General features: G+C 39.2%; 1 protein-coding gene across 2 annotated transcripts in view; it reads left to right on the plus strand.

The window, feature by feature from the left end:
* The window catches only part of MCC (MCC regulator of WNT signaling pathway), a 395947-nt gene that overhangs the window by 87773 nt on the left and 282845 nt on the right, over positions 1–25329 (plus strand). For both annotated transcript variants that reach the window (XM_036995125.2, XM_073232952.1), the window contains exon 3: positions 19493–19707. In XM_036995125.2, the coding sequence (XP_036851020.2) occupies positions 19493–19707 (215 nt within the window). The remainder of the gene's footprint in view (positions 1–19492; positions 19708–25329) is intronic.

A 25329-nucleotide genomic window follows, 5' to 3' on the forward strand; every position in this document is an offset into this window, starting at 1 on the left:
TAACTTGTCATCTTGGGGTGTCGAGGGCTCTTGATGCTTAAGGTGACAACTGCTCTGCCGCAGGTAGTAACTTACAGAGCCCAGCAGGGTCAAGGAGTAAAGAAGACCTAAGGCTGCCCAAACACTATAAAGATCACCAGGAAAGATGTTTTCCAGAATGGCTGCTATTGCAATGACTTCAATATTTTTAAAAGAAGAAGAAAAAGAACCACAGTTCTGCATGTACAGGGAAGTGATCCTTCAGCTGAAAACATATTAATGGAGGAAAATCTTGATCATCTAGCAGCAGCTTATATATGGCAAATCTTGCTTTCAAATTATGAGCATAATTAAAGATATAACATAATAGTGTACTTAATATATCTCACATATGTAATAACCTGCAGATCAGCAGCATCTACTAAAATGAAAAGGTTTCCTTTTTCCTAACTCAAGGAAAATATGAAACAATCAAATAGAAAATCTATTGAGGTTTAACCTGAGAAATCATGTCATCTGCCGTGAAGAGGCCAAGAGATCTTCTGAACAAGGGAATGGGATAGGATACTGTACATGCCCTCCCCAAGTTATGTCCTTATTGGTTATTTGAGGGTTCTCAGATAATTGAACCTACATATTAAAACATAAGATAAAACAGATAGTGAAACCAAAGATAACAAATGACAGACATTATTGGAGACAGTGAGAATTATCAAGATTCAGATGCAGGCTATCTATCTGTCAGAATGAAAATTTTCTATGCTTCAGTTCTTTGTATTTGGCTTTTCTTAGTCTGAACTTTAAATTCTGCATTTAAAATATTAAATTCTGTTTGTGTACATTGGCTATCATCTCTCCTTTCTGCAGCCACTGCAGACAGAAGAAAAAACTAAAGGATAATGTAAGAGGAAAAAGTGCAGTATATTTCTTTTTTAAACTTTTAAGCAAGCATGTGTGAGATCACTGGATTCTCAGGTATTTCTTGAGATAGGAAATATTTTCATTTTCTTTTGTAGATTATTAACCTCATGTGCATCAATATGCTCTTGGGCAGTCATTTACATTCTTGTAAAATAATGTCTCAAGTAGTGCAAACTGGTTCTGTCTCTTGATTTTGACTTTTATTGGTGTTTCAAGCTATTTGGTGCTGCTCCTTTCGAATATGTTTTAGCTCACTTCCCAATGGCATTCCTCCCTTCAGGTTAGTCAGCATAAAAGGGAAACCACGTGTGCTTATTTCGGGTGGTAACTCTGGCATAAAGGGTGCCAGTGATGACCTGTGTTGATTGTACCTTTTGAATGACATATAACACAGTAAAAAAAGATAACTCATATGCATCCATAAAATGAGAACTAACTCAATACACAATGGCATTCATCTTTTTTTTTCTCTCCAGAGTGATCTAACTAAAGCAAATTCATTAAGTGTCGCTGTTTTTATGGGATGTTGGAGCCGTTCCAATTTCAGTGGCAGTGATACAATTTGGCATGATTTTAGATATTTTTCATGGACTAGAAATGATTACTTAGCTGAGATAAAGATTCAGTCTGCTCACCCAAAGTGTTTAGTTTGGCCAGACTTGTTCATTGTCCATTGTTCATTGTAGAGAATCAGTCACTCAGCTTTATAATCACAAAAGGCTCAGGAAGGTTTATTTTACTTCCTGTTTTATCTCTTGTAAAACTACTGCACGGTCTTTAGAGGGTGTAAATGAAAGGGCGTAAATAATAGATGACTGTTTGAATCAGTTAAATCTTTATGGTTGTTTTGGAAGGGTTTTGTATGGTTTCCAGTTGATCCATTTAAGTTTGTTATCTACGAGAAAAACATTTTTGCTTCTAGTTGAAGCAGAATTTAATCTTATACCTTATGTATTGAATTAGCTCTCATTTTATGGATGCGTATCAGTCAGTTCTAGATTAATTTTAATGCAAAAAAAATGACCATGTCAGACTTCTGTCTTAGTATTTATAGTGTTTTCTTTGATCTCTCTGAATTTGGAGTACTTTGATAAAATTTTGCCCTGGAATTACAAGATTACAGCCTAGAGGATCTGCTAAATATCACCTAGTTTCACCCTCTAGATGGTATAGATGAGGAAATGGAGAGCTGGAGGGTTAAATAATAATAATTCTCAGGTCATAGACTTAGATGATGGCATGGCTGCGACTAGACTGGAATCCTCCTGGCTTCTGGTTTAATCATTTTTCTGCTATCTCACAGCTGTTGTTCCCTACTTTTCTCTTGCTATATTAACAAAAACTTAGAATCCAGTCTCCAAGATGTAATTTTTTAGATGTATCTTTTTCTTGTTAGGACTTTCCATGTAGAGATTAAGGTGTGAAAATGCCACTCTCGACTCCCAAACAATAAATATAGTTACCAATCTCACCTATTTCAGTTGTTTTAGTACCAATATCAAGAGACTCAAATGCTCATACATATTTTCTAGCATTTTACCTTTGCCCTTTTCCTTGTTATATTATCCTTCAAAGATATTTCACATAATGTATCTCTTTTGAATAACAGTAACTAGGCCCAGAATCTCAGGGATGTAAACATTAACATGCCATACTATCATCTTGCCATGTTTATGTCAACATTGTACTTAAATGTCACCTATCTCCAAAATTGCCACTGGATGGTACTGGCTTTTGGGGAAAAGGCTGCCTTATAATGCAAGCACCCCATTGTAAATGTATGGCTTGCATGACTGTTGGGACTGCAGCATGATACACACTTAGGTTTGCAAGGCCACAACCTTGAGATGGGGGGTGGTGTGTCCTCTGAAGGGGAAGGTGTTTGCTGATGGTTCCTCCCAGTCCATCACATGGGGAAGAGTAAGTCCTTGGGCAGTCCTGTGGGACAACCACAGAACTGTGGATCGGAAGGTTGCAAACGCTTACTGAGGACAGGTAGACTACGTAAATAAATGAAGTTGACCAGATGGAGGCTCCAGCAAGCTGGAAGGCACATACCTATTTGCAAAGGGACAGCTAATACTCAACTATGGCCAAATATTGTCATATGTGAATAGGGGCCACATGTTTCTAGATCTTGTGTGTTCATGTGTGTGTGTGTGTGTGTGTGTGTGTGTGTTTTCAAATGTTTTTGCTTTATTAAATATGATCTCTCCAAGTTTTCAATGCTGATGGTTAAATTTTTAAAAAATGATTTTTGAGTAGAGCGGAACTTACAAAATATATCTGTGGACCAGACATAGTCTATAGTCCACCAGTCCAGAGTTTCTGCCAGAAGAGAGACCTTAAGTCAGCAGAGGAGGAGATGGCTTCTTTCTGAGCTTTCATATCTTGCTTTTGGAATAAGAGGAACTGGACTGTCTTGTCTTATGCTCTTGAATAGGGATATGCTCTTGAACTAGGATAATATAGGGTGGCACTGGGAATTAAGATGGATAGGGCTAGGATCCACAGACAGTACTCTGTGGGTCACCTCTGCTATGCCTAATTATCTAGTTCTTGCCACTTCTATGTTAACTTCTCTTTAGATGTTTATAAATCTTATATGAATGTTGCCACCTTGCTCTGTTTGGGATATTAAGGAAGAATAGTTGTCTGTTCTTGGGCTACAATGCCAAAAAACAGCTCCACCTCTTCATGGCCTGGAAATGGTAGCAGGAATAACAAGAGAGAAATCCTAAAGGGGAAGGTGGACAGTAGTAGGGATTATGAGGCTCTGCTACACTTTCCATTGTGGAGATTCTCTCTCCATTACCAGCTTTGCAGAATAAAAGGTTTGTTTTTATTAAGGGACTTTTCTATTTTCTTACACCTTGCTGCTGATTTGCTTGATGTTGACTAGATTATACCACTTGAGTCTGTTCCTTTGGTTTATCCCCAAGAAACACCTTTGTCCTTATTTTTTAAAACACCAGAGAACATACATAGGCTTAATAGTCATTCACATTGTGTATTAGTAAAATGATCTGATATTTTACTTGAAGTGATTCTAGTGAGGAAAAGCTGAGGGAGAGATCCTAAAGCACAGAGGTAGGATGATGGAGAATTAGAGTTGTGGAAGAAACCTGGGAAGGAAGAGGGAGGTGGGGCTCATGGGAAACACTTTGTGGGTTTCACGTTTCACTTCTGCCTACGCCTAGTCTGATCAAGTTCCCAAGCATCTAGTGTGGCATAGACATGGTTTCCTAAACTAGGCCCAGTAGGCTACCATGATTTTGGGAATGGTGAACTGAGATTTTAGAGGTGGAAGAGGTTATATGGTCCACAGGGAAAATAACCAAGCAGCACCAGACATCTGAGGAATTCCTCTAATATGAAAGAGACCAAAGAAGTAAAAAAATCTAACTAAAGGGCACAGAGATTCTGTAAGGAGAATACTCAAAATATTCCCTCTTTATATACCGTGAAATACAAGAGAAAGTATTGTATCCTCCAAAAAAAGGAATAGGATTAAAACAAACATTTTTAAATACCTACTCTAGAAAAACTAGAGCATAAATTATAAACTCAACAAAAAGAATGAGAAATAAAGCTGAAACTGTCTTCCAAGAAGAGGAGCAAAAGTCAAAGAAATGTAAGATAGGAGAGAAAATAAGAAAAGTAAAGGGCTGGTGCAACATGTCTGTCACTCAAGTTATAGGGTCCTAGAGAGAGCAAATGAAGAAAAAAGAAGGGAAGAAATCATCAACAAAATGGCCCATGAAATTGCCTTCTGAAACTGAAGGATGTGAGTTTCTTGATAGAAAGGACCTATAAGTATCCATAATTTACATAGTCATAACGAAAAAAATTTGAATTGAAAGAATTTAATTTAAAGAACAAAAGTTACTAATCAAGTAACATGATTAGATATCAGGACTTTCTTCTAGCTAAAAACATTTTTAAAAGCAAAAATAACTATATTTTAAGTCCTCCTTTAACACACTGAATATCTGGAGAAATAGTAAAGATTTATGAGTCTAAAATCTAAGTGAATGAGGAAACTTGGAGCAGCAAGGCACTTTTTACCTTGAGATTATTTACTGTCTGAAGCTGGTAAAACTTGGATAATATTTATTGTCTGAAACTTGTAAAACTTGAACTTTGGATGACATGACCTTGTGGGCCCTGGGAACAGAAGACAGACTGCTCAGGTGGAGAATCAATAAGATACACCCTATTTTGTAACTGTATAGTGGGGTGAGGACTTAATAATATGGGTGACTGGTGAACCACTGTGGTTATACTTGAAACCAATATAAGATTGTATATCAATGATACCTCAACAGCAACAAAAAGATATACTCTTTTCCCCCAAACTAGAAAACTAGAGGGCTCTACCCTCTGCATAAGGTTAAAGCAGAATTACACCACCCAGATACTATCCAGAGTATTCTAAGGGCAAATGCCTTGGAGATGAGTGAACCAATTCTAAAAGAATATCCACAAATAATTTTCCATGGAATATGGGCAACTCAGTATCTAAAACTGCTAACTGTATAAGGAAATTACAAACCATGAGCAAGAATTAACATAAAAAAAATATATCCTAGCCTTGGCAATCAGACAAAACAAAGAAATACAAGGCATCCAGATTGGTAAAGAAGACGTCAAACTGTCACTATTTGCAGATGACATGATATTGTACATTAAAAAAACCCTAAAGACTCCACTCCAAAACTACTAGAACTAATATCTGAATTCAGCAAAGTTGCAGGATACAAAATTAATACACAGAAATCTGTTGCTTTCCTATACACTAACAATGAACTAGCAGAAAGAGAAATCAGGAAAACAATTCCATTCACAATTGCATCAAAAATAATAAAATACGTAGGAATAAACCTAACCTAAGAAGTGAAAGACCTATACCCTGAAAACTACAAGTCACTCTTAAGAGAAATTAAAGGGGACACTAACAAATGGAAACTCATTCCATGATCTTGGCTAGGAAGAATTAATGTAGTCAAAATGGCCATCCTGCCTAAAGCAATCTACAGATTCAATGCAATGCCTATCAAAATACCAACAGCATTCTTCAATGAACTGGAAGAAATAGTTTTAAAATTCATATGGAACCACAAAAGACCCCAAATAGCCAAAGCAATCTTGAGAAGGAAGAATAAAGGAGGGATAATCTCACTTCCCAACTTTAAGCTCTATTACAAAACCACAGTAATCAGGAAAATTTGGTACTGGCACAAGAACAGACCCACAGACCAGTGGAACAGAATAGAGTCCAAATATTAACCCAAACTATATGGCCAATTAATATATGATAAAGGAGCCATGGACATACAATGGGGAAATGACAGTCTCTTTAACAGCTGGTGTTGGCAAAACTGGACAGCTACATGTAAGAGAATGAAACTGGATCATTGTCTAACCCCATACACAAAATTCATTTCAAAATGGATCAAAGACCCGAATGTAAGCCATGAAACCATAAAACTCTTAGAAAATAAACAAAGGCAAAAATCTCTTGGACATAAACATGAGCGACTTCTTCATTAACATATCTCCCTGGGCAAGGAAAACAAAAGCAAAAATGAACAAGTGGGACTACATCAAACTGAAAAGCTTCTGTACAGCAAAGGACACCACCAATAGAACAAAAAGGCATCCTACAGTATGGGAGGATATATTCGTAAATGACAGATCTGGTAAAGGGTTGACATCCAAAATATATAAAGAGCTCATGCACCTCAACAAACAAAAAGCAAGTAATCCAGGTAAAAAAAATGGTCAGAGGAGCTGAACACAGTTCTCCAAAGAAGAAATTCAGATGGCCAACAGACACATGAAAAGATGCTCCACATCACTAGTCATCAGAGAAATGCAAATTAAAACCACAATGAGATATCACCTCACACCAGTATGGATCGCCGCCATCAAAAGACAAACAACAACAAATTTGGCAAGGATGTGGAGAAAGAGGAACCCTCCTACACTGCTGGTAGGAATGTAAATTAGTTCAACCATTGTGGAAAGCAGTATGGAGGTTCCTCAAAAAACTCAAAATAGAAATACCATTTGACCCAGGAATCCCACTTCTAGGAATTTACCTTAAGAACGCAGCAGTCCAGTTTGAAATAGACAAATGAACCCCGATGTTTATTGCAGCACTATTCACAATAGCCAAGAAATGGAAGCAACCTAAGTGTCCATCAGTGGATGAATGGATAAAGAAGATGTGCTACATATACACAATGGAATATTATTCAGCCATAAGAAGAAAACAAATTCTACCATTTGCAACAACATGGATGTAGCTAGAGGGTATTATGCTCGGTGAAATAAGCCAGGCGGAGAAATACAAGTACCAAATTTCACTCATCTGTGGAGTATAAGAACAAAGGAAAAACTGAAGGAGCAAAACAGCAGCAGACTCACAGAACCCAAGAATGGACTAACAGTTACCAAAGGGAAAAGGACTGGGGAAGACAGGTGGGAAGGGAGGGATAAAGGGGGGTGGAAAGAAAGGGGACATTATGATTAGCATGTATACTGTGGGTGGGTTGGGCATGGGGAGGGCTGTACAACACAGAGAAGACAAATAGTGATTCTACAACATCTTACTATGCTGATGGACAATGACTGCAATGAGGAATGTGGGGGGAACTTGGTGATGGGGGGAGTCTAATAAACATAATGTTCCTCAGCTAATTGTAGAGTAATGACACCAAAATAAAAACAAACAAAAAAAAAGCAAAACAAATATACCAAGATTTCACTTATTGGAATTATCAGACTAAGAATATAGAGTCATTATGTTTACTGTGTATAGAAAGAAAACCTAAGCTAAGAAAGGAAAACCAAAACACTAAGCAGATTTGAAAAAAAATTCAAATGAACATCTAGGAATTAGAAATGTTATAATTGAAATAAAAACAATTAAAATTAACAACAAATTAGAGATGAAGAGAAATTAGTGAAATAGAAAGAGCTGTAAAATGTAAAATATGAAAGAAGGGCTGAGGATCAGGAAAGTTTAACATAAAATTGAATTCTCAGAAGGAGAGGAAAGAAAGAATGAAACAGAAGCAGCAAAGTAATAGCTGATAATTTTTGAAAACTAATTAAATACTAACCAACAGATTCCAGAACCCCAATAAGTCCTAAGCAGGAAAAAAAAAAAGAAATATACATATCAAGTAACAATAGGTAATTGGACACATTATATATATATATAATGAGCCTGTAGAACACAAAAGACACAGAAAATTTAGAAAGTGTTTTTTAAGAGGCAGCTTACTTTCCAAGGAGTAACCTTTAGGCTGGGAGCTGATTCTCAAGAACAATGGAAGGCAGTGGACAGCGCATTCCTTTGTCCTCTGTGTACTGAGAAAAAATAACGGACAACCTAACACACATACCCAGCAAAAGTGTCTTTAAAGAGTCACTGTGAAATACAGACATTTAACCACAAACACAAACCTCAGGAAGACCTTCATTAAGAGAAATTCTAAAGGATATATTCAAGCAAAATGAAAGTGGTTCCAGATAGAGGTTCTAATTTATAAGAGAGAGAATAAAGAAAGTGGTAAATATGTGGCTAAACTTACATATAAAACAATAATACCCTGTCTTGGAGTTCTAAGGGAAAATAAATATACAATAGCAGCATATTGGGAGTGGAATTAATAGACTTCAAACTTTCTAAGGTCCTTATATTGTCCAGGGATGGGTGAAGATATTGATAAACTTTAGATTTTCATAAATTAAGGATGCATGTTGTAATTTCTAGCATATTCACTTAAATAGAAAGCCCTTAACTCTCAAACATATAGATTCAAAAAAATGGAATGAGAAATTTTTAAGGGCAAGAGAAGAGAAAGAAGTATAAAGCAACTAGACATATAGGAAGTACAAAATAAGATGAAAGATTAATCATTATATTAGGACTCAATTACATGTAAATAGACTAATTCTACAGTTAAAAATCATATAAGAATGGATCATTAAAAAATCTGCTTACCCAAATAACCCGATTAAAAAATGGGCAGAGGATCTGAACTGACATTCTCCAAAGAAGAAATTCAGATGACCAACAGGCACATGAAAAGATGCTTCACATCACTAATCATCAGAGAAATTCAAATTAAAACCACAATGAGATATCACCTCACACCAGTAAGGATGGCCAACATCCAAAAGAGAAACAACAAATGATGGTGAGGATGTGGAGAAAGGGGAACCCTCCTACACTGCTGGTGGGAATGTAAATTAATTCAACCATTGTGGAAAACAATATGGAGGTTCCTCAAAAAACTAAAAATAGAAATACCATTTGACCCAGGAATTCCACTCTTAGGAATTTACCCTAAGAAAACAGGATCACAGGTTCAAAAACACATATGTACTCCTATGTTTATTGCAGCACTTTACAATAGCCAAGATATGGAAGCAACCTAAGAGTCCATCAGTAGATGAATGGATAGAGAAGATGTGGTACATATACACAATGGAATATTATTCAGCCATAAGAAGAAAACAAATCCTACCATTTGCAACAACATGGATGGAGCTAGAGGATATTATGCTCAGTGAAATAAGCCAGGTGGAGAAAGACAAGTACCAAATGATTTCACTCATATGTGGAGCATAAGAACAAAGCAAAAACTGAAGGAACAAAACAGCAGCAGACTCACAGAATCCAAGAATGGACTAGTGATTACCAAAGGGAAAGGGGTTGGGGAGGATGGGTGGGAAGGGAGGGATAAGGGGGAAAAGGGGGTATTATGATTAACACACATAATATGGGGTGGGGCATGGGGAAGGAAGTATAGCACAGAGAAGACAAGTAGTGACTATATAGCATCTTACTATGCTGATGGACAGTGACTGTAATGGCATATGTGGTGGGGACTTAATAATAGGGGGGAATGTAATAACCACAATGTTGCTCATGTGAAACCTGAGCATAAGATTATATATCAATGATACCTTAATAAAAAAATCTGCTTACAGGCTGTTTACAAGGGTTAAATAAAAAACCAATGAAAAGATTGAAAGTACAATAATGGAAAAATGCATGTTAAGCCTTCCTCACCAAAAGAAAAATCTGGAGTTACCGTACTAATAGGAAACAAAATTGCCTTTATGTTAAAAAGCTTTGTGTGTGTTTTTTTTTCCTGACACCAAATATATCATTCCAATACCAATTCTCTGATTCTCTGACACCATTTGGGTGCTCTACAATTCAACTCTTGACACAAACTTTCTGGACTAGTGTAGACCCCACAAGTTAAGGGGTTAATCCCACAAGACTATCCCCACTTCAGACATCAGCTGCAGATGGGGTACCCAGCCCATACTTCTTCTTGGTCATTCAGGGGTTCCCACACCCTCCCCTACCTAAGGTGTGATAATTTCTAGAATGACTCACAGAACTCAGGAAAGCACTATACTTAAACAATTATAGTTTATTATAAAGGGTACAAATGAACAGCCAAGTGAAGAGGTATACAGGGCGAGGTCAGAGAGGCCCCAAGCATGGGAGCCTCTGTCCCCAGGGTGCTGGGGTGTGCCGCTTCCCCAGCACGTGGGTGTGCTCACCGATCTGGAGGCTCTCGAACCCCATTGCTAAGGGGCTTTTATCAAGGTTTCATTATTATAGGCATGACCGATGAAATGATTGGCCATTTATGATTGAACTCAGCCTCCAGCCTCTAGAACCCCAATCTCCACTCTCCTTGTGTCATCTCATTATTAGTATACAGAAGACACTCTTATCACTCAGGAAATTCCAAGGATTTTAGGAACTCTGTGCCAGGAACAGGGAGCAAAAACCAATAAATGTTTTTTATTATATCACAAAAGCTTTACTAGAAATAGGCTTTTAAAATAGTGGAGGATTAAATTCACCAGAAAGATGTAACTATTTTAAATTTGTGTGTACTCAATAAAAAAACTTCAAAATACATAAAGTAAACATTGACACCTACAAGAGAAATATAACAACCCACAATCATTATGAAAAACATTAGCATATTTCTCATTAATTACCACAACAAGCAGATCAAAAAACAGAAAGACTCCATAAGATCTGAATAATCCAATTAATAAGCTTGACATAATGGACATATAAACCTACTCTATTCAACAACTGCAAGATATATTTTCTTTTCAGGTGTACAAAGGACATTTGTAGAATTTGATCATATACGGGCCATAAAACAAGTCAACAAATTTAAAAGTATTGAAATAACACAGACTGTTCAGAATACAATATGATGAACCTGTAGTTCAATAACACTGCCCAAACCCTGTATGATAGGAAATTAAGGAACATACTCTTTTTTTAAAAAAATTTTTATTAAGATGTGATTGATATACACTCTTATGAAGGTTTCACATGAAAAAACAATGTGGTTACTACATTTACCCATATTATCAAGTTCCCACCCATACCCCAATGCAGTCACAGTCCATCAGTGTAGCAAGTTGCCAGAGATCCACTATGTCCCTTCCCTGTGATACACCAAGGAACATTCTCTTAAAGTAGGCCGTGGATCTATGACAAAATTATGAACGTGCAAAAATAATTTGAATTGAAATATTATGAAAATATTAATTGAAATGCAGTACTCAGAGGAAATTTGATAGCTTTATGTGCATATATTAGAAAAGAAAAAAAGAGCTGAGGTAAGCATCTGTTCCAAGAGTTTAGAAAGAACAGTAAATAAAATAGAAAAAGGAATTTAATAAAGATAAAAATGAAAATTAATGAAATACAATGCAAGCATATACTATAGAGGCACAGTGAAAACTAAATATGGTTTTTAAAAAAGTTTTGTGAAATTAATAACTTTCTGGCAAGAATGCTAAAGTAAAAAAAGAGAATAAGATAATTGTTAAGGAAAAAAAATAAAGACCACTGGAGAGCAAGGACTGATTGCTGAGTGGGAAAGTTTTATTGCCAAACAGACAGCTCAGTCAAGCATGGAGTCTAGGTAGGCTCTCCAGGTTGAGGTTTGGGGAATAAGAAAACCACAAACTGATTTGGTCTTGTATTAGGGACACAAGACACGGACAACTGCTGATTGGCAGTATCTCGGTTTGTCAGTTGGCTACACACCAGGCTGGCTGAAGGTCATATGCTATGTAGGTATGGCATTTATGTAGCATGAGTAGGGCACCCAGGGAACTCTGATTTGCATATGTAACAACTGAGTCAAGACTGCTGTCATCCAGCCAAGTCTACATTGTTGTTGGCAGGCTACTGTGGCCAAGTCAGTGTTTGTTACAACCAATACCAGGAGTGAAAAGGACATATCACTACAGATGCTGCACACAGTAATGAAAAGGAAATAATATGAACAGCTTTCTGCCAATATAATTTAAAACTTAGAAGTAAGAAAATTTCCAGAAAAATGCAACTTTCTGAAACTGATTCATTAAGGAATATAAAATCTGAATAGTTCCATAACTACAAATGAAATTAAAACAGTAACTTGAGAAGTCTTTCCACAAAGAATACTCCAGGCTCAGACAACTTCACTGACAAAACATACTTAATATTTAAACAACAATTCCCACCTCTAGGCTCACATGTAACCGTAATACCAAAACATGACAAGGACAAAGTAAAAAAAGAGAATAAGACAATTGTTAAGGAAAAAAAATAAAGACCACTGGAGAGCAAGGACTGGTTGCTGAGTGGGAAAGTTTTATTGCCATACAGACAGCTCAGTCAGGCATGGAGTCTAGGTAGGACAGTTTAAGAAAGAAAAATCATAGGCCAATTTTACTTTTAAAAAAAAATTGAAGTATCATTGTTATACAATCTTATATTGGTTTTAAATATACAACACAATGGTTCAGCAGCTACCCATAATATTAGATCCTCATCCCCACTAGTGCAGTTACTATCAACATAGGAAGATGTTACAGAATCATTGGCTATATTCTCCATGGTGTACTACCGTCCTTGTGACCAACTTATATTACGATTGAGAATTTTTGTGCCCTTTTATCCCCCTCACTCACCCCACCCACTGACCCCCAACCCCTCTCCTGCAGTAGCCACCAGTCACTTCTCAGTGTCTGAGTGTACTGCTGTTTTGTTCATTCTGTTTTGATTTGTTTTTATATTCCATAAATAAGTGAAATCATATGGTATTTGTCTTTCTCTACCTGGCTTATTTCACTGAGCATAATACCATCTAGATCCACCCATGTTGTTGCAAATGCCAGGATTTCTTTTCTTTTTATGGCTGAATGATATTTCATTATGTATATGTACCACATCTTCTTTATCCATTCATCTATTGATGGACATTTAGATTGCTTCCTTATCTTGGCAATTGTAAATAATTAAGCCAATTTTACTTTTACAGAAATGCAAAAATCCTAAAGAAAATACTCCCAAGCCAAAATCAGTAATATATAAACAAGGTATCACATATTTCCACTATATTTGGTTTGTCTCTTGAACACAAGCTTGGTTTAACATTAGAAAATTAAATTAATCTGCCACATTAAAAAACAAACGAAAAACTATAACTTCTTGGCAGTGAAGGATAATATAATTCTATTTTGCTGGAATCAGAACCATTTTTCATATTCCTGTTTGTGGATTTTTCCTGCTTGGCATTTTCCATTTTGATTAGGCTCACTTTCAGCCATGAAATATGACAAGCCCTATGGTCATAGATGTGTGTGTTGTTTCTCAGCGTGAAGAGCAGCCCTGGAATAGCATGATCTCTATTCAGTCTGCCATTTATGATATGGTATTTAAAAATTAGTGACTACCAAGGGCTTACTGAGTACACAGTCCATTAATATGCCTTGTAAGGGAAAAATACAGTTTCTGCCATCTAACCAAGAGAGACAAATCCTTATAAAAATCCTCAACTCTTGTGGACCCGCGACCTCAAGCTAGCCTCAGGTTCAACTAAAACTCAGTTAACACTTTGCTCTGATGCCTTTTCATTTTAACACTTTCCCATAACTCTACTTTGAATTCAGCACTGAATCAGCCCTCTTGTTTATCTTCTTCATGTATCCAGTTTAGACAAGCCAAGATAATGAGCTGTTAAATATTATTTTTATTTGTTTTTTTAAGTTAAAGATACTTGCCTCAGCTGTGCTTTCATAACTAAATTATGAACTGTGAAAGGGCAGACACTTGCTTTTTATATTAAATTTGGTGAACAAAACAATAGAATCTCCATCTGGAGAAGACTTTTAAAGGCTATTTATTTATTCTAGCTGTCCTATTAGCTGCATCTAAAATACCTTCCATCAAGTTTCCTAAGCCTGTGCTTAAATACATGAAGGATTGTTGAACTTACTTTTGCAGAGTGGGACATTAAGAAATATCCAATAATGATATTGATGTTAATAAGCACACTTCAATAAGAAAACTGCATTTCTTCATTTTTTTTCTTTCTTGTTACCTATCAACAGTATTGGGGAAGGGGGTAAGGGCGTTGCATTTCAAGATACACCTCCACTCTATTTCCAGTGTTTCATTAAAATTTGGTACATTGCCTCTAAATAGGACACATGTGACATGTATTCAAAATAGGACACTAATAGGCTCACTTCCTGAAGATAGCCAAAGGCCGAAGAACTAACTTTCCCCACTTGGGAGGTAATATTACTCGCCTTCTCTTAGTAGGACATGTGCTTTGAATTTCTTCTCTTTTCTTTTTGTTTTTTTTTCCCTAGAAGGATAGGTAGGCTCTATTAATCTATCCCTTCCCACCCAATTTTCATTGTGACCACAGACACTGATTTCTCAATTGGCCTGTGTTTGCAATATGATTTGTGCCAGAAGAAGTTAGAGGTCCTTATGAGAGGTGGGCTTCTGAATTGGCACCAAGCATTGCCATTGATAAATGACTAAAGACTTATATAGTGATTCTGTTGTGGACTAAATGATTTACTGCTGCTTCTGATGATGTCAGTATTATCTGGAAATAGTAAATGTGCAGTGACAGAGAAAGCTGACACCTGGCAGCCAATTTTTAAAATTCTCCCTGTTTCTTTCTATCAGGGTGGTACTTTTACACTCAGAAATATAGCTGCCTCTGGTGCTTTGAAAGGAGTATTTTCTCTCTTGCGACAAAGGGTAATAAATTAGGTAATGTTCTCTAGCCAGTCTGCATCAATGAAAAATTAATGACTCCTAAATACAGACAATATCATAAGATGCTATGAATACAGGTCTCAGGATCCCCTAAGCACTCTGCAGTACCATCTGCCTGTGATAAGATGAGAGGCTCCAGCAGGCAAATGAAGGATGGAAAAGAAGGCAACAGCAGTGGCTAGAGTGGCGGGAGCACAGATGCCATGAGTAGATCGTGCCTGCTCTGTGTTAGGGCGGCCCCACCACTGCAGGGCTGTGCGGATCTTGGCCCAGAGCTGGCCACAAGTTTGGGGAAGGCTGCTTGTTCTCTGGAGATAAGACTTGGCCAAGAATAGGGAAGCAAAGTCTTTCAAACCCAGCAACCAAAGACTTTGCCTTACTGATGGAATATTCCAAACTTAGAGAAACATAACTTTGGCCCTGATCTAATTTGCATTGTCTTTACGAAAACAATACTATTAAGTACAAAACTCTTGATGAAATTTTAGCCACTGGGTAGGTTGCCAATTTTAACACGTACCTTTCAGAATCTGGGAGAGAGTTTATGTTTCTCTCATATATTTGTCCCCTAAGTTGTCCAAAATGGATTACAAATAACTATAAGGTTGTGAGATATGACCAGATAATTGCTAACATTTGTGGGTCAGTTTATCATATGCCAGGGATTGTCTAGTATGTTCTATATATTTTAATCTTATTTAACTCTCACAACACCTCTATACATGTTATTATCCCCAATTTGAAGATGAGGAAACTGAAGTTTAGGTTAAATAACTTGCTTGAAGTCACACAGCTCGTCATAGTGATTTTTGATTTAACACCAAGCAATCTGACTACAAAACCCCAGCTCTTAACCACTATTCTGTGCAAACAAGCAATGTCTACAAAGTCAAGCCTACAGAGAAGAAAATGTCCATTTCTAAAAATGGAAAAAATGAGTTAGTCATTCATAGTCTGTGGGTATGACTAAATAAGATAATACATGTAAGACATTTAGAGCAGTGCCTGGCTCCTAGTGGCTTTGAATAAATGTTAGGTATCATGATTATTATTACTGTCTTTAGGGAAACTTGAAGTGTTCTGGATGTTTTGGCTCGCCTTATTCTCACAGGGGGCTTGACTCATGGGGAAGGTGGCATAGGGCCTTTGGTGACTAGGCTCAGTAATTGCCGGCCCTGGTGCCAACCCTGGGTGGCACTGTAAAGGTGGGCACATTAAAGCTCCAGCATGTAGCCGCCAAGTCCCAGCAGAGCAAGGACTCAGGGTTTGGTGGGCTTTCTGTTCCAGTTTTCTCTCTTGAGATCAGGGTTTTCCCAGTGATGTATTTTATAAACATGTCAAAATGCCACTTGTTTCCTGTGCTTTTCTGACAAAGGAAATGTTTAGAAACTGTGCTCTGCCGCTTTGAACACTAAACATTCTTGTTAAAGAAAAAAGAAAACACCTTTCCCCTTCCTTCTGAGTGCCCCATAGGATGATAGAGGCAGAGATGGCAGCCTCCTTTGGTTCTGCGTGTGCAGAGACCGCTAGGCCCCGGGAGTGTTCTGGCCTTTGGTATTAAAGGGATGCCGGGCAGTTTCCTCACTGGCCTGCAGAGCAGCTGCTCAGTGGTTGTTACGGACTGAATGTTTGTGTCCCCCTCACCACATTCACTTATTGAAATCCTACGCCCTGTCCACCCCACACACAATGTGATGGCTTTTGAAGATGGGGCTTTGGGAGGTAGAGTCAGATGAAGTTGTGATGGTGGGATCATCACGCTGGCATTAGTTTCCTTATATGCAGAAACACCAGAGAGCCTGGTGAGCGTGGGGGACAGTAGAACTGTCATGGTGTCCATGTTAAGGAAAAGAAAGTGCAGCCATCTCTCTAAAGTCAACAGACTCTTTTGAGGTTCGCAGGGGAGTGAAGCGAGGCTGGCAGGAGGCTGAATGTGAGCCTGAAAACATCAGACTATCATGCTTCAAAGGGCATGAGGAAGAGGGTTATTAGATCCACATTTTTGATGTATTTTCAGTGAGGTCATCCCAGTTAACTGCCTCAGTTAATTGGTTTTTATCCAGAAAAATCAGATATGAAGATACATTAATAAACTGTAATGGGAATAATCTACTGTATTAAAAAACACACTTCTCTTTTTTGCACCCATTTATGTGGATGCTAAACAAGTGACTTGGCTCCTTAGCAGAAGATCTGAATTCCTCAGCATCCCTTCAGCAAAAATTGTTATGGTGATAGTGTGAGAGCCTTTTGATCATGCTGATTAACATGGAGCTTGGCGAAGCTGATCATATGACTCTGCCAGAAACTGGGCTTGGATCTGTTAATGCAGCAGGATGAATTCAAATGAAGCATCCTTGGACCATCTTATCCCTGAACGGTTGTATTTTATTATTTGAAAATGAGGCTCCCCTTTTGCATAAAGAAAAAGTTAAAGTGTATAATTCATTTTGATTAAAAAACTGATCTCCATGTTGCTGTTCCCAGTTGAGAAGTGAAACTTATAGTACTACAACCCCTAGATAACTCAGCAATCCATTCAATAAATGTATATTAAATGCCTGACATGTCACAGGCCACGGGCAAGGTCCTGAGGATACAGTGGTGAAACATAAAAGGGAAGGGCCACCTTTAAGCTTGTCTGTGTCACACATGAGGCAGAAGGCCATGTGTGATTCAACCCATTTTCCAACTCTACCTCAGTCTTCTTGCCACATGTTCCTGGGCCAGGACAGAGAACATGATGAGGAAGGACAGGCATTCTGCCATCTATGTTGAAGGAAAGCAAAACTGCCCTTGCAATACAGCTTAACATTTAAATAAACTGTGAGCACTGCAGATATAGTGACAGAATTGTCTGCTCTGATACAAAGACATGTGACCCCCACCTATGCAGCACTATACAAAGAGTATTGGCTCAGACTGACTCAGGATCAGAACATGAACCATAGGGGAGATTCATCTGAAGTGGTCTCAGACAAAAAGCGTTTTCCTAATCACACTGATTAAATTCACCAATACCTAATAATAGGAAATTGGCACATTCATATCTGAACCCACTGTATATAATTTGTAGTTTGCTATATGCAATTAAATTCAAGTAAATTATAGAGTGATTTGTATATGTTTCCATTTCATAGTACAAACTAAATCATTTTAATGAGTCCCTTTTTTTGCCATTAAAAGCCATGTATTATAGACTTACCAAAATGAAAACCCCACAGGCAGGGACTACAATTTATCGTGCTCACTGCTGTGTCTCCAGTAGCCAGCACGGTGCCAGTGTGTAGACCTTTGTCATGTTTTCTGGCTGCCCAGGCCTTTTGACAACTCTTCTATGTTGAGAAAAAATCTCACCTTACAAATCCTACCTCCCCAAAATAGAAGCCTGAAAACGAATTTCCCAGCCTCCCTTGCAGCTAAAACAGAGGCATGTGACCCAGGCCCCATCAACCAGCTGTACCCAGAAGGGACTTCTCTTCAAAGGTGAGCAATAAAAGGAAGTGGGCTTTACAAGAGTTTTATTTTTCTAAAAAAGGTGACAACAGAAGCATCAGGCTTTCTCCTCTATAAACTTTCCCTGAACATTGCCCACTCTTCTCCAGGTCTACATTTTCATTGTACTTTCCCATTGTATTACAATTATTAGCTTCTTTTATTTGGTTTTAATCTGCTTTAATGGTTAAGGTAACACTACTGCTCTCATAAGCAAACCAAAAATAAACAGTGAACTAAATGCAAAATAAGTTTCCCTTTCCTAATCACATAAAATCAAAACAGGGTACCTGGGACCGGGAGACAGCTCTGCTGAGGGATCCAGGCATCTTCCATCCTGTGGCTTCCCCATCTGAGCCATATGGCTACCGATTTTGCCAGGCCAGAAGACAAAGGGCATGGAGAATCACACACTGGGGCACATGAGCCAGGCCCTGAAGCGATACTCATCACTTCTGTTTACATTTTATTGCTCAGAACTCAGCTGCAAGGCTACATCTAACTGGCAGACAAAGTCTAGTTTCCTATAGCTTCTTGCAGGTAAGAGTACACGTACACTAGAAAATTAGGATAAAGTGCCATAGCTTAACTTTCTCTCTTCTCACTTGCTTCCTTCTTCCTCAACTGGGAAAAAAAAGTACAGTAAGAAGGCTAATCATACATAACCTTGCCTGAATCACAGACAGATGTGGCTCTGATTTGGATTCCCTTTTCTTGGCTCTGTGGTACTTTTTTGCTAAGCATTTCTGTTTGAGCAACACACATTGGATAGTTGTTTCTGAATGCTTTGACTAAAATTGCTTTTATCTCCAGGCTCTCCTGTGTCAGTTTGAAAGGGAAAGTACATAGCATGAAGCCTGGACCCCACATGTGTTCTGCCATGCTGGCACCTGGAGGAGTTAGGAGGTTCCACAAAGGGAGGAAACATCTTTTTATTTTCCCTGCCTCTTCTTGACCTAGGTGCCTTATCAGCAGCCAGGGAGAGCTGGGAGTATGACGCGGGTGCCAGAGACCTCCAGAGCCCAGACTTGCAGAGTCAGTTGGCCCTACAGAAGCTTCTCGAGTATGGCAGAAGCTCTTTGCATCAGCAGGCTGCTGCTCTCCACAAACTGCTCACACAGTCGTCCCATTTTGGCAGCTCTGTAGGAGGAAACTACCTAGAGCTGGCCAACACGGTGAGTGCTTTCTGGTTCACAGGACACAGCTGTAGGCCTGTGTGTATTCCAATACAAATATTTTAATTTTGAGCTCCAGGGGGCATATTGGGTATTGTCTTTTTTATTGAGCTAAACACTGTACCACTAACAGCATTTGCCCATAATATTAAGTGGTCCAAACACAACTAGAGACTTCACTCTCATCATGAAGAGCAGAGTGGACTCCTAAAAGATACTTTAAGCCTGTAACTGTACAGATTTAATTACTGGAATATCTACAACAGCTTTTTGACAACAAGAATATTTATGGTATCAGACAATACAAATTAAGAGGATGTAATCCTTTCTGTTCCACAATCTGGGCTTTACTCATTTGAAAGAAAAAGAGGGATGTATTTCACTGAAAGTTTGATTGTTGTTTCTGCTTACATTTTAAAAATGTTTTCGCTGGAAACCATGGACCAACTTAGAACTACATTATGTTTAATTTAACCCTCCCTTGCACCTCGGGATGAGCCATCACCATGGTGACCTCTGGGTGAAGAGCTATTGTCTTCACTTTGAGGTCAGAGCCAGGGACACTGGTGGGTGATGGCCTGGGCTGGCTGGGTGACGCGCGGGCCGTGCATAAGGTGAGACTGCTACCCAAACACTGTGGGAACAATCCATAAACCTGCCTTGCTTTTTGAAACTGGAAGCTGAGTGGTGGAATAAGCATGTTGGCAACTTCACTGATGCATTTTTACGGTCAGCTCTGATGGAGACCTGTGACGTTCAGACTTCTTGTGTTTGAGGTACTTTTTAAAATTCTGATGATTTGGTGACATGTTTGAAGGAACTAACCACCTCAAATATGCCAACAATAATTAAAGTATAATCATCAGAAAAAACCAGTTAAAGGACATTCTACAAAATACCTGACCGGCACTCCTCACAACTGTGAAGGGCTGCTGAAGCGCGGGTTGTCTGGGGAAGAGGAGCCTAAGGAGATGTGACAGCTAAATGTGATGTGGTGCCCTGGACGGGACAGTAGGCGAAAACTAAGGGGCTGTGAATCATTTAGGGACTTAAGTCAGAGATAACGTCTCAGGACTGGTTCATTAATCATGACGACTCTGCCATGTTAACATAAGGGGTTAGTAATAGTGGAAACTGGGTGTGAGGTGTATGAGAACGCTTTGGCAACTTTTTGGTAAATCTACAACTACTACGAAATGTAAAATCATGTGAAACATACATGCATAGACACACCATCACTGCTAGAGTATGACTGTGTCTCATTACATCTGTGAAAACACCCACAGTCATTGCATGTTCCTCCCTAGGTAACCTTTCAAGGACGTTCTTGCTCAGTTTGGGAAGAATTATTACCTAGCCTAGTCATGCCTTTCTGAGTGCTCAGGAGACCAGGCGGGTACGAGTAAACATGCCATCTTTCTCTGGGGTGGGTCTGGACTTAGACTACGCGGTCACAGATAATTGGCAGCAAGCTGGACTTTCCTCTGTCCTGGCAGCTCAGCTTGTTTCTAGAGAGACTCTGCTCACCACAGCAGGATGGGCTGCAGCGAAACTCGGTGTCGCACGTTGATCAAGAAGCTGTGGCCCTGCTCTGAAGGGTTCGTGGTTCATGGCCTGCCAGTTTTCTGCAGCCAGCCTCGTGAGGAGACTGCAGGAGTGGGCTGTCTCCTGCCTCTGTGTGGTGCTAGTCACCCCTGGGGTTTTGTTCTGCTCTCCCCTCTCCTGCTCAGAGGGCTCCTCAGGCGCTGGGCCTCCCACAGCCAGGGTTTCTTTGTGTGTTACTGGCAAAGCTCTAGAACTGATGGAACTCTGCCTGAGATGGCCTGTGCAGAAGCCAGTTTGAAAAGCACTCCCTTAAATATTGAGCACTCACCTCATACAGGAATGCTCATGAGCTATATACTTTGAGTTTGCATACTTTGTATGTACGTTATATGGCAATAAACACTTATGTCAAATATATAATCAATAATGGTGGTTATATAATGAATAAATGTTTTAAAAAGCTGTAACTCTACAAATGGACATATAAGGAATGTTGTATATACTCACTTGAGGGGACCCTTTGCAGTAATACAGCATGGAGAATATAATTAATGGTTCTGTAACATCTTTCTATGTTGACAGATAATAACTGCACTAGTGGAGGTGAGGATTTAATAATATGGGTAACTGTTGAACCACTGTGCTGTTTATTTGAAACCAATATAAGATTGTGTATCAATGATCCTTCAATAAACAAAAAGTGATCCTTTAGTGAGAACCAGACCATAAATGCAAATGTAGGCACTGACGTCCTGTGACAGTGATTATATGATTTATTTCTCACTGAACTGAAAATATAAAATTTCAAAATACTGTTAGATGTGTAGATCCTGACAATGCCCTTGGACCTTGGACCTTGTGGCGGAGTGTCTTTCGAGCCCCAGTTCTTCACCCTTTCCTTTATCTTCACCACTTGTCCTGGGACTGTGGAGCCGTCCTGTCAAATGTGAGACATTACAAGTGATCGTTATTTTAACCATTGTGTTTAGGGTGGTTTATTTCATAACCACCCTAGTGGTTGTGAAACCAGCTGGCTTGGGGTCTGCTCACAGGGGTCCAGGAGCCCAGGTTGAGAAGTGCCCATTATAGGCAGCCAAAGAAAGCAAGTGGCCTCTTTAAACTGCACACTGGGGCAATCCCTTCACTTCCATACTCACATTAAAAATAATTTATGTTTCTTCTAACAAATCCTGAACTAATAGAATTAAGTGCTGTTTTTTTTTTTTTAAACCAGCAACAACGAGCAAGAGGCATTTTATCAGTGTCCAATTTGTAGACAGAAAGCACACAGTAATTCACACTGGACAAGTTGAACATAAAAATGATTAAGTAGTAGCAGGGGATTACCTACAAAGGAGTAAATAAAACTGTAATGAGTATAGGGGTAGCACTTGTAAAGAGCAGCCATTCCCTCTAAAGCTGAGGCGGAGTTCCCAAGGAAGAAACAGGTTAAGAAAAGGGCTCTCTGCTCAACAGGCCCCACTGAAAGGGAGTGGCTGGGCCCCAGTGGGTGGCAGAGAAGTTCCCTGACAACGCTGCAGGCAAGGGCTGGTGAGCAGGAAACCAGCCCCCTGGAGTGTCAGCCCAACTTGTTGGGATGCCGCCCACAGCAGCATTTATTTGCAAGTCAGAGAATCACGAAGGTGCCGGAGGAATTTGCTAGGAAGCGGCCTGCTGCAGTGGTGGCGAAACCCACTGTAAGGCCCCAAGTGGGGCCACTGGGACTTCCTAGGGGTGAGCTGCACCAGATGCCTCCGCCACTGGCCTCTGTCCACCACAAGAGTGAGCAGGGAGGAGCACAACAGAACCAGAACAGGAATTCCTTTCTTCTTCCAGAATCCCTCAGGGCCCCCTACTGACAAAAGAGAAATGTCTACAGGGCCCAGCTTCAGTATTATACAGTGGGGCAAGGAAAGGTGCATTTGGATATCAGAGGTAAAAAGTTAGTATCTGGTACAGGCATTTTTAGCACTGAGATGCTTCTGGGAGCTTTCTTTTTTCTTTTTATTTCACTTACCGGTTTAATAAAGGCCACTGTGAAGGATGTAAGTTAGTAGTTGGATGACAAGATATATAGGGGGAGGTCCTGCATAGAGGTGCTTCTATCCTCATGGAGCTTGGGGCCTGGCTTGGTGGCATGTGGACATGTTGGCTTCCCCAGGTGTGCAAGCTCGCTCACTCACAGGGAAGCAGGGTGCACAAGTTCTGGGAACTTTCTCCACGAGCTTTTACCTTTCTAAGCATCTCTTCCTTTTCTCCTACCATCAAATACCCATCTTCTCCTCCTGAAGATAGCAGGTATTATGATTTGGAAGCCTAACACACTGTTTGAAATGCAAAGGCAACAAAATGATGTTGTACATAGAAGGCTTGTAGCAGCTAGTTTTGTCTGAGAAGCAGAGTGGCTCACATCACATAGACTAAGGATTTATTGTAAGTGGTAGACCTTACATGAGGGTGGGAGCAGGTGGAGCAGTCTCTGCAGCCTGTAGATGCTGCACCTAGTGTTCAGCTGGCTGTCAGGTCAGTAGATAAAAGGAAAGCTGGATGTAGAGAGCAAGGACAAGCTGGAATGCAGGGACAAGCGGAGGTCCATGTGGACAAACTGGAACCCACTTCTGTCTCTTACCGTTTCCCACCTGATGCTGTGGGTGGCCTGCAGGAGAAGCTGGCACCCATTATGAAGGAATGGCACCCACAGAGAGGGGCTGAAAAGAGGAGACCTGAGGGGAGCTGGTACACCAAGTGGGTAAGGAGAAGATTAACAGCAACTTTCAGAACATAAAAAATACAACTTCTTCATTTTTCCCCTCTGTATTTCACACAAACGTCTCTCAAGGCCATACACAGGAAAGAAAAGTCTGGGAAACATGGTTCCAGCTTAGCTGAGTTGACTTAGTACCAAGGCACCACAGAGCAGCAGCGAAACTTCCAGTATAATCTGAGCTGTATTCATAAAGCTGTCAGCAGAGCAATATGAGACATTTGAGGATTTCAGAAAAAAGAAGAGATGCATTGGGAAAGGTGTACCCCCTGTTTTCTGACTGATCTTCTCTCCAGAGATTTGTATTTCAGGGAAGAGTGCAAGTATAAATTGTAATGTTATGGATTATGAGCAGTGACATACTTAAATATTATAAAATATAAGACATAACTTCAGTTTTATTTGCTAGCTACAGCACTGATAAATTCCTTAACAATATCAATTTTGCCGTAGGTTCTTTTAGGCATGCTACTTGTTTTTTTAAGTGTTCATTATCAGCTTTATTAACTTTTACTCTTAAACTATTAACTAATGTTAATTAAAAGTAATTACACTATAAAAGAAGTCATTCTCAAGATATAAAGTATTTGGACCCATACAGACAGTTAATGAGAAGCTATCATTTGTCTCCCCATCTGCCTTCATTTAAAACTTGATGGGGTGTCCCTGCATTGTTTTTATATCGGGAACCTTCCATTTCTCCTTTTGTAATTTTAAGATGCTATGGTCATTTATGTACTAGCCAAATTTGGGATTACCATACTGAAACCCTTGGTCTGCACCGTGTGTCCTGGCTTTGTGGTTTGAGAAGGCTGATCATTCTGCGAGCACCCTCTTCTGGGCATTGTTCAGAATCGAAGAACAAGCAATTCTCACTAGGGCTTACTTATCACCCTTTCGATTTTCAGAGAATAAAACACTGGATTTTTGAGAGGGGCTATGGGAGGGTCTGAAATATAGGATTGATAAGTTTTCAAAATCTTGAATTGTAACTTCTAAAGGATTGAGGCTGAATTTCAATAAATAAACAAGTAAGTAAGTAAATAAATAAATGGTTAGAGAGAGAGAGAGAGAGAGAGAGAAATGACTTCAGCTTTGTGTTGTGTTATCTGAAATACCAGCTATCTCTGGGGAAGTGCAGTGTTTCACAAGTTTCTCCCCACACTGAAATGATGCCGTTGTGAGCTCTGCCACCTCATGTCTATGCAGATGGAGACAAGAAGTGTCTGGATTCTGCATCCTGCTGCTCAAGGCCAGCTTCCTTTAAAGTCCTTTGGACAATTTGGCTTATTTTAACTTGGCCCGTTTTAAGA

Source organism: Manis javanica, chromosome 1, assembly GCF_040802235.1.
Source record: "Manis javanica isolate MJ-LG chromosome 1, MJ_LKY, whole genome shotgun sequence".
Lineage (NCBI taxonomy): Eukaryota > Metazoa > Chordata > Mammalia > Pholidota > Manidae > Manis > Manis javanica.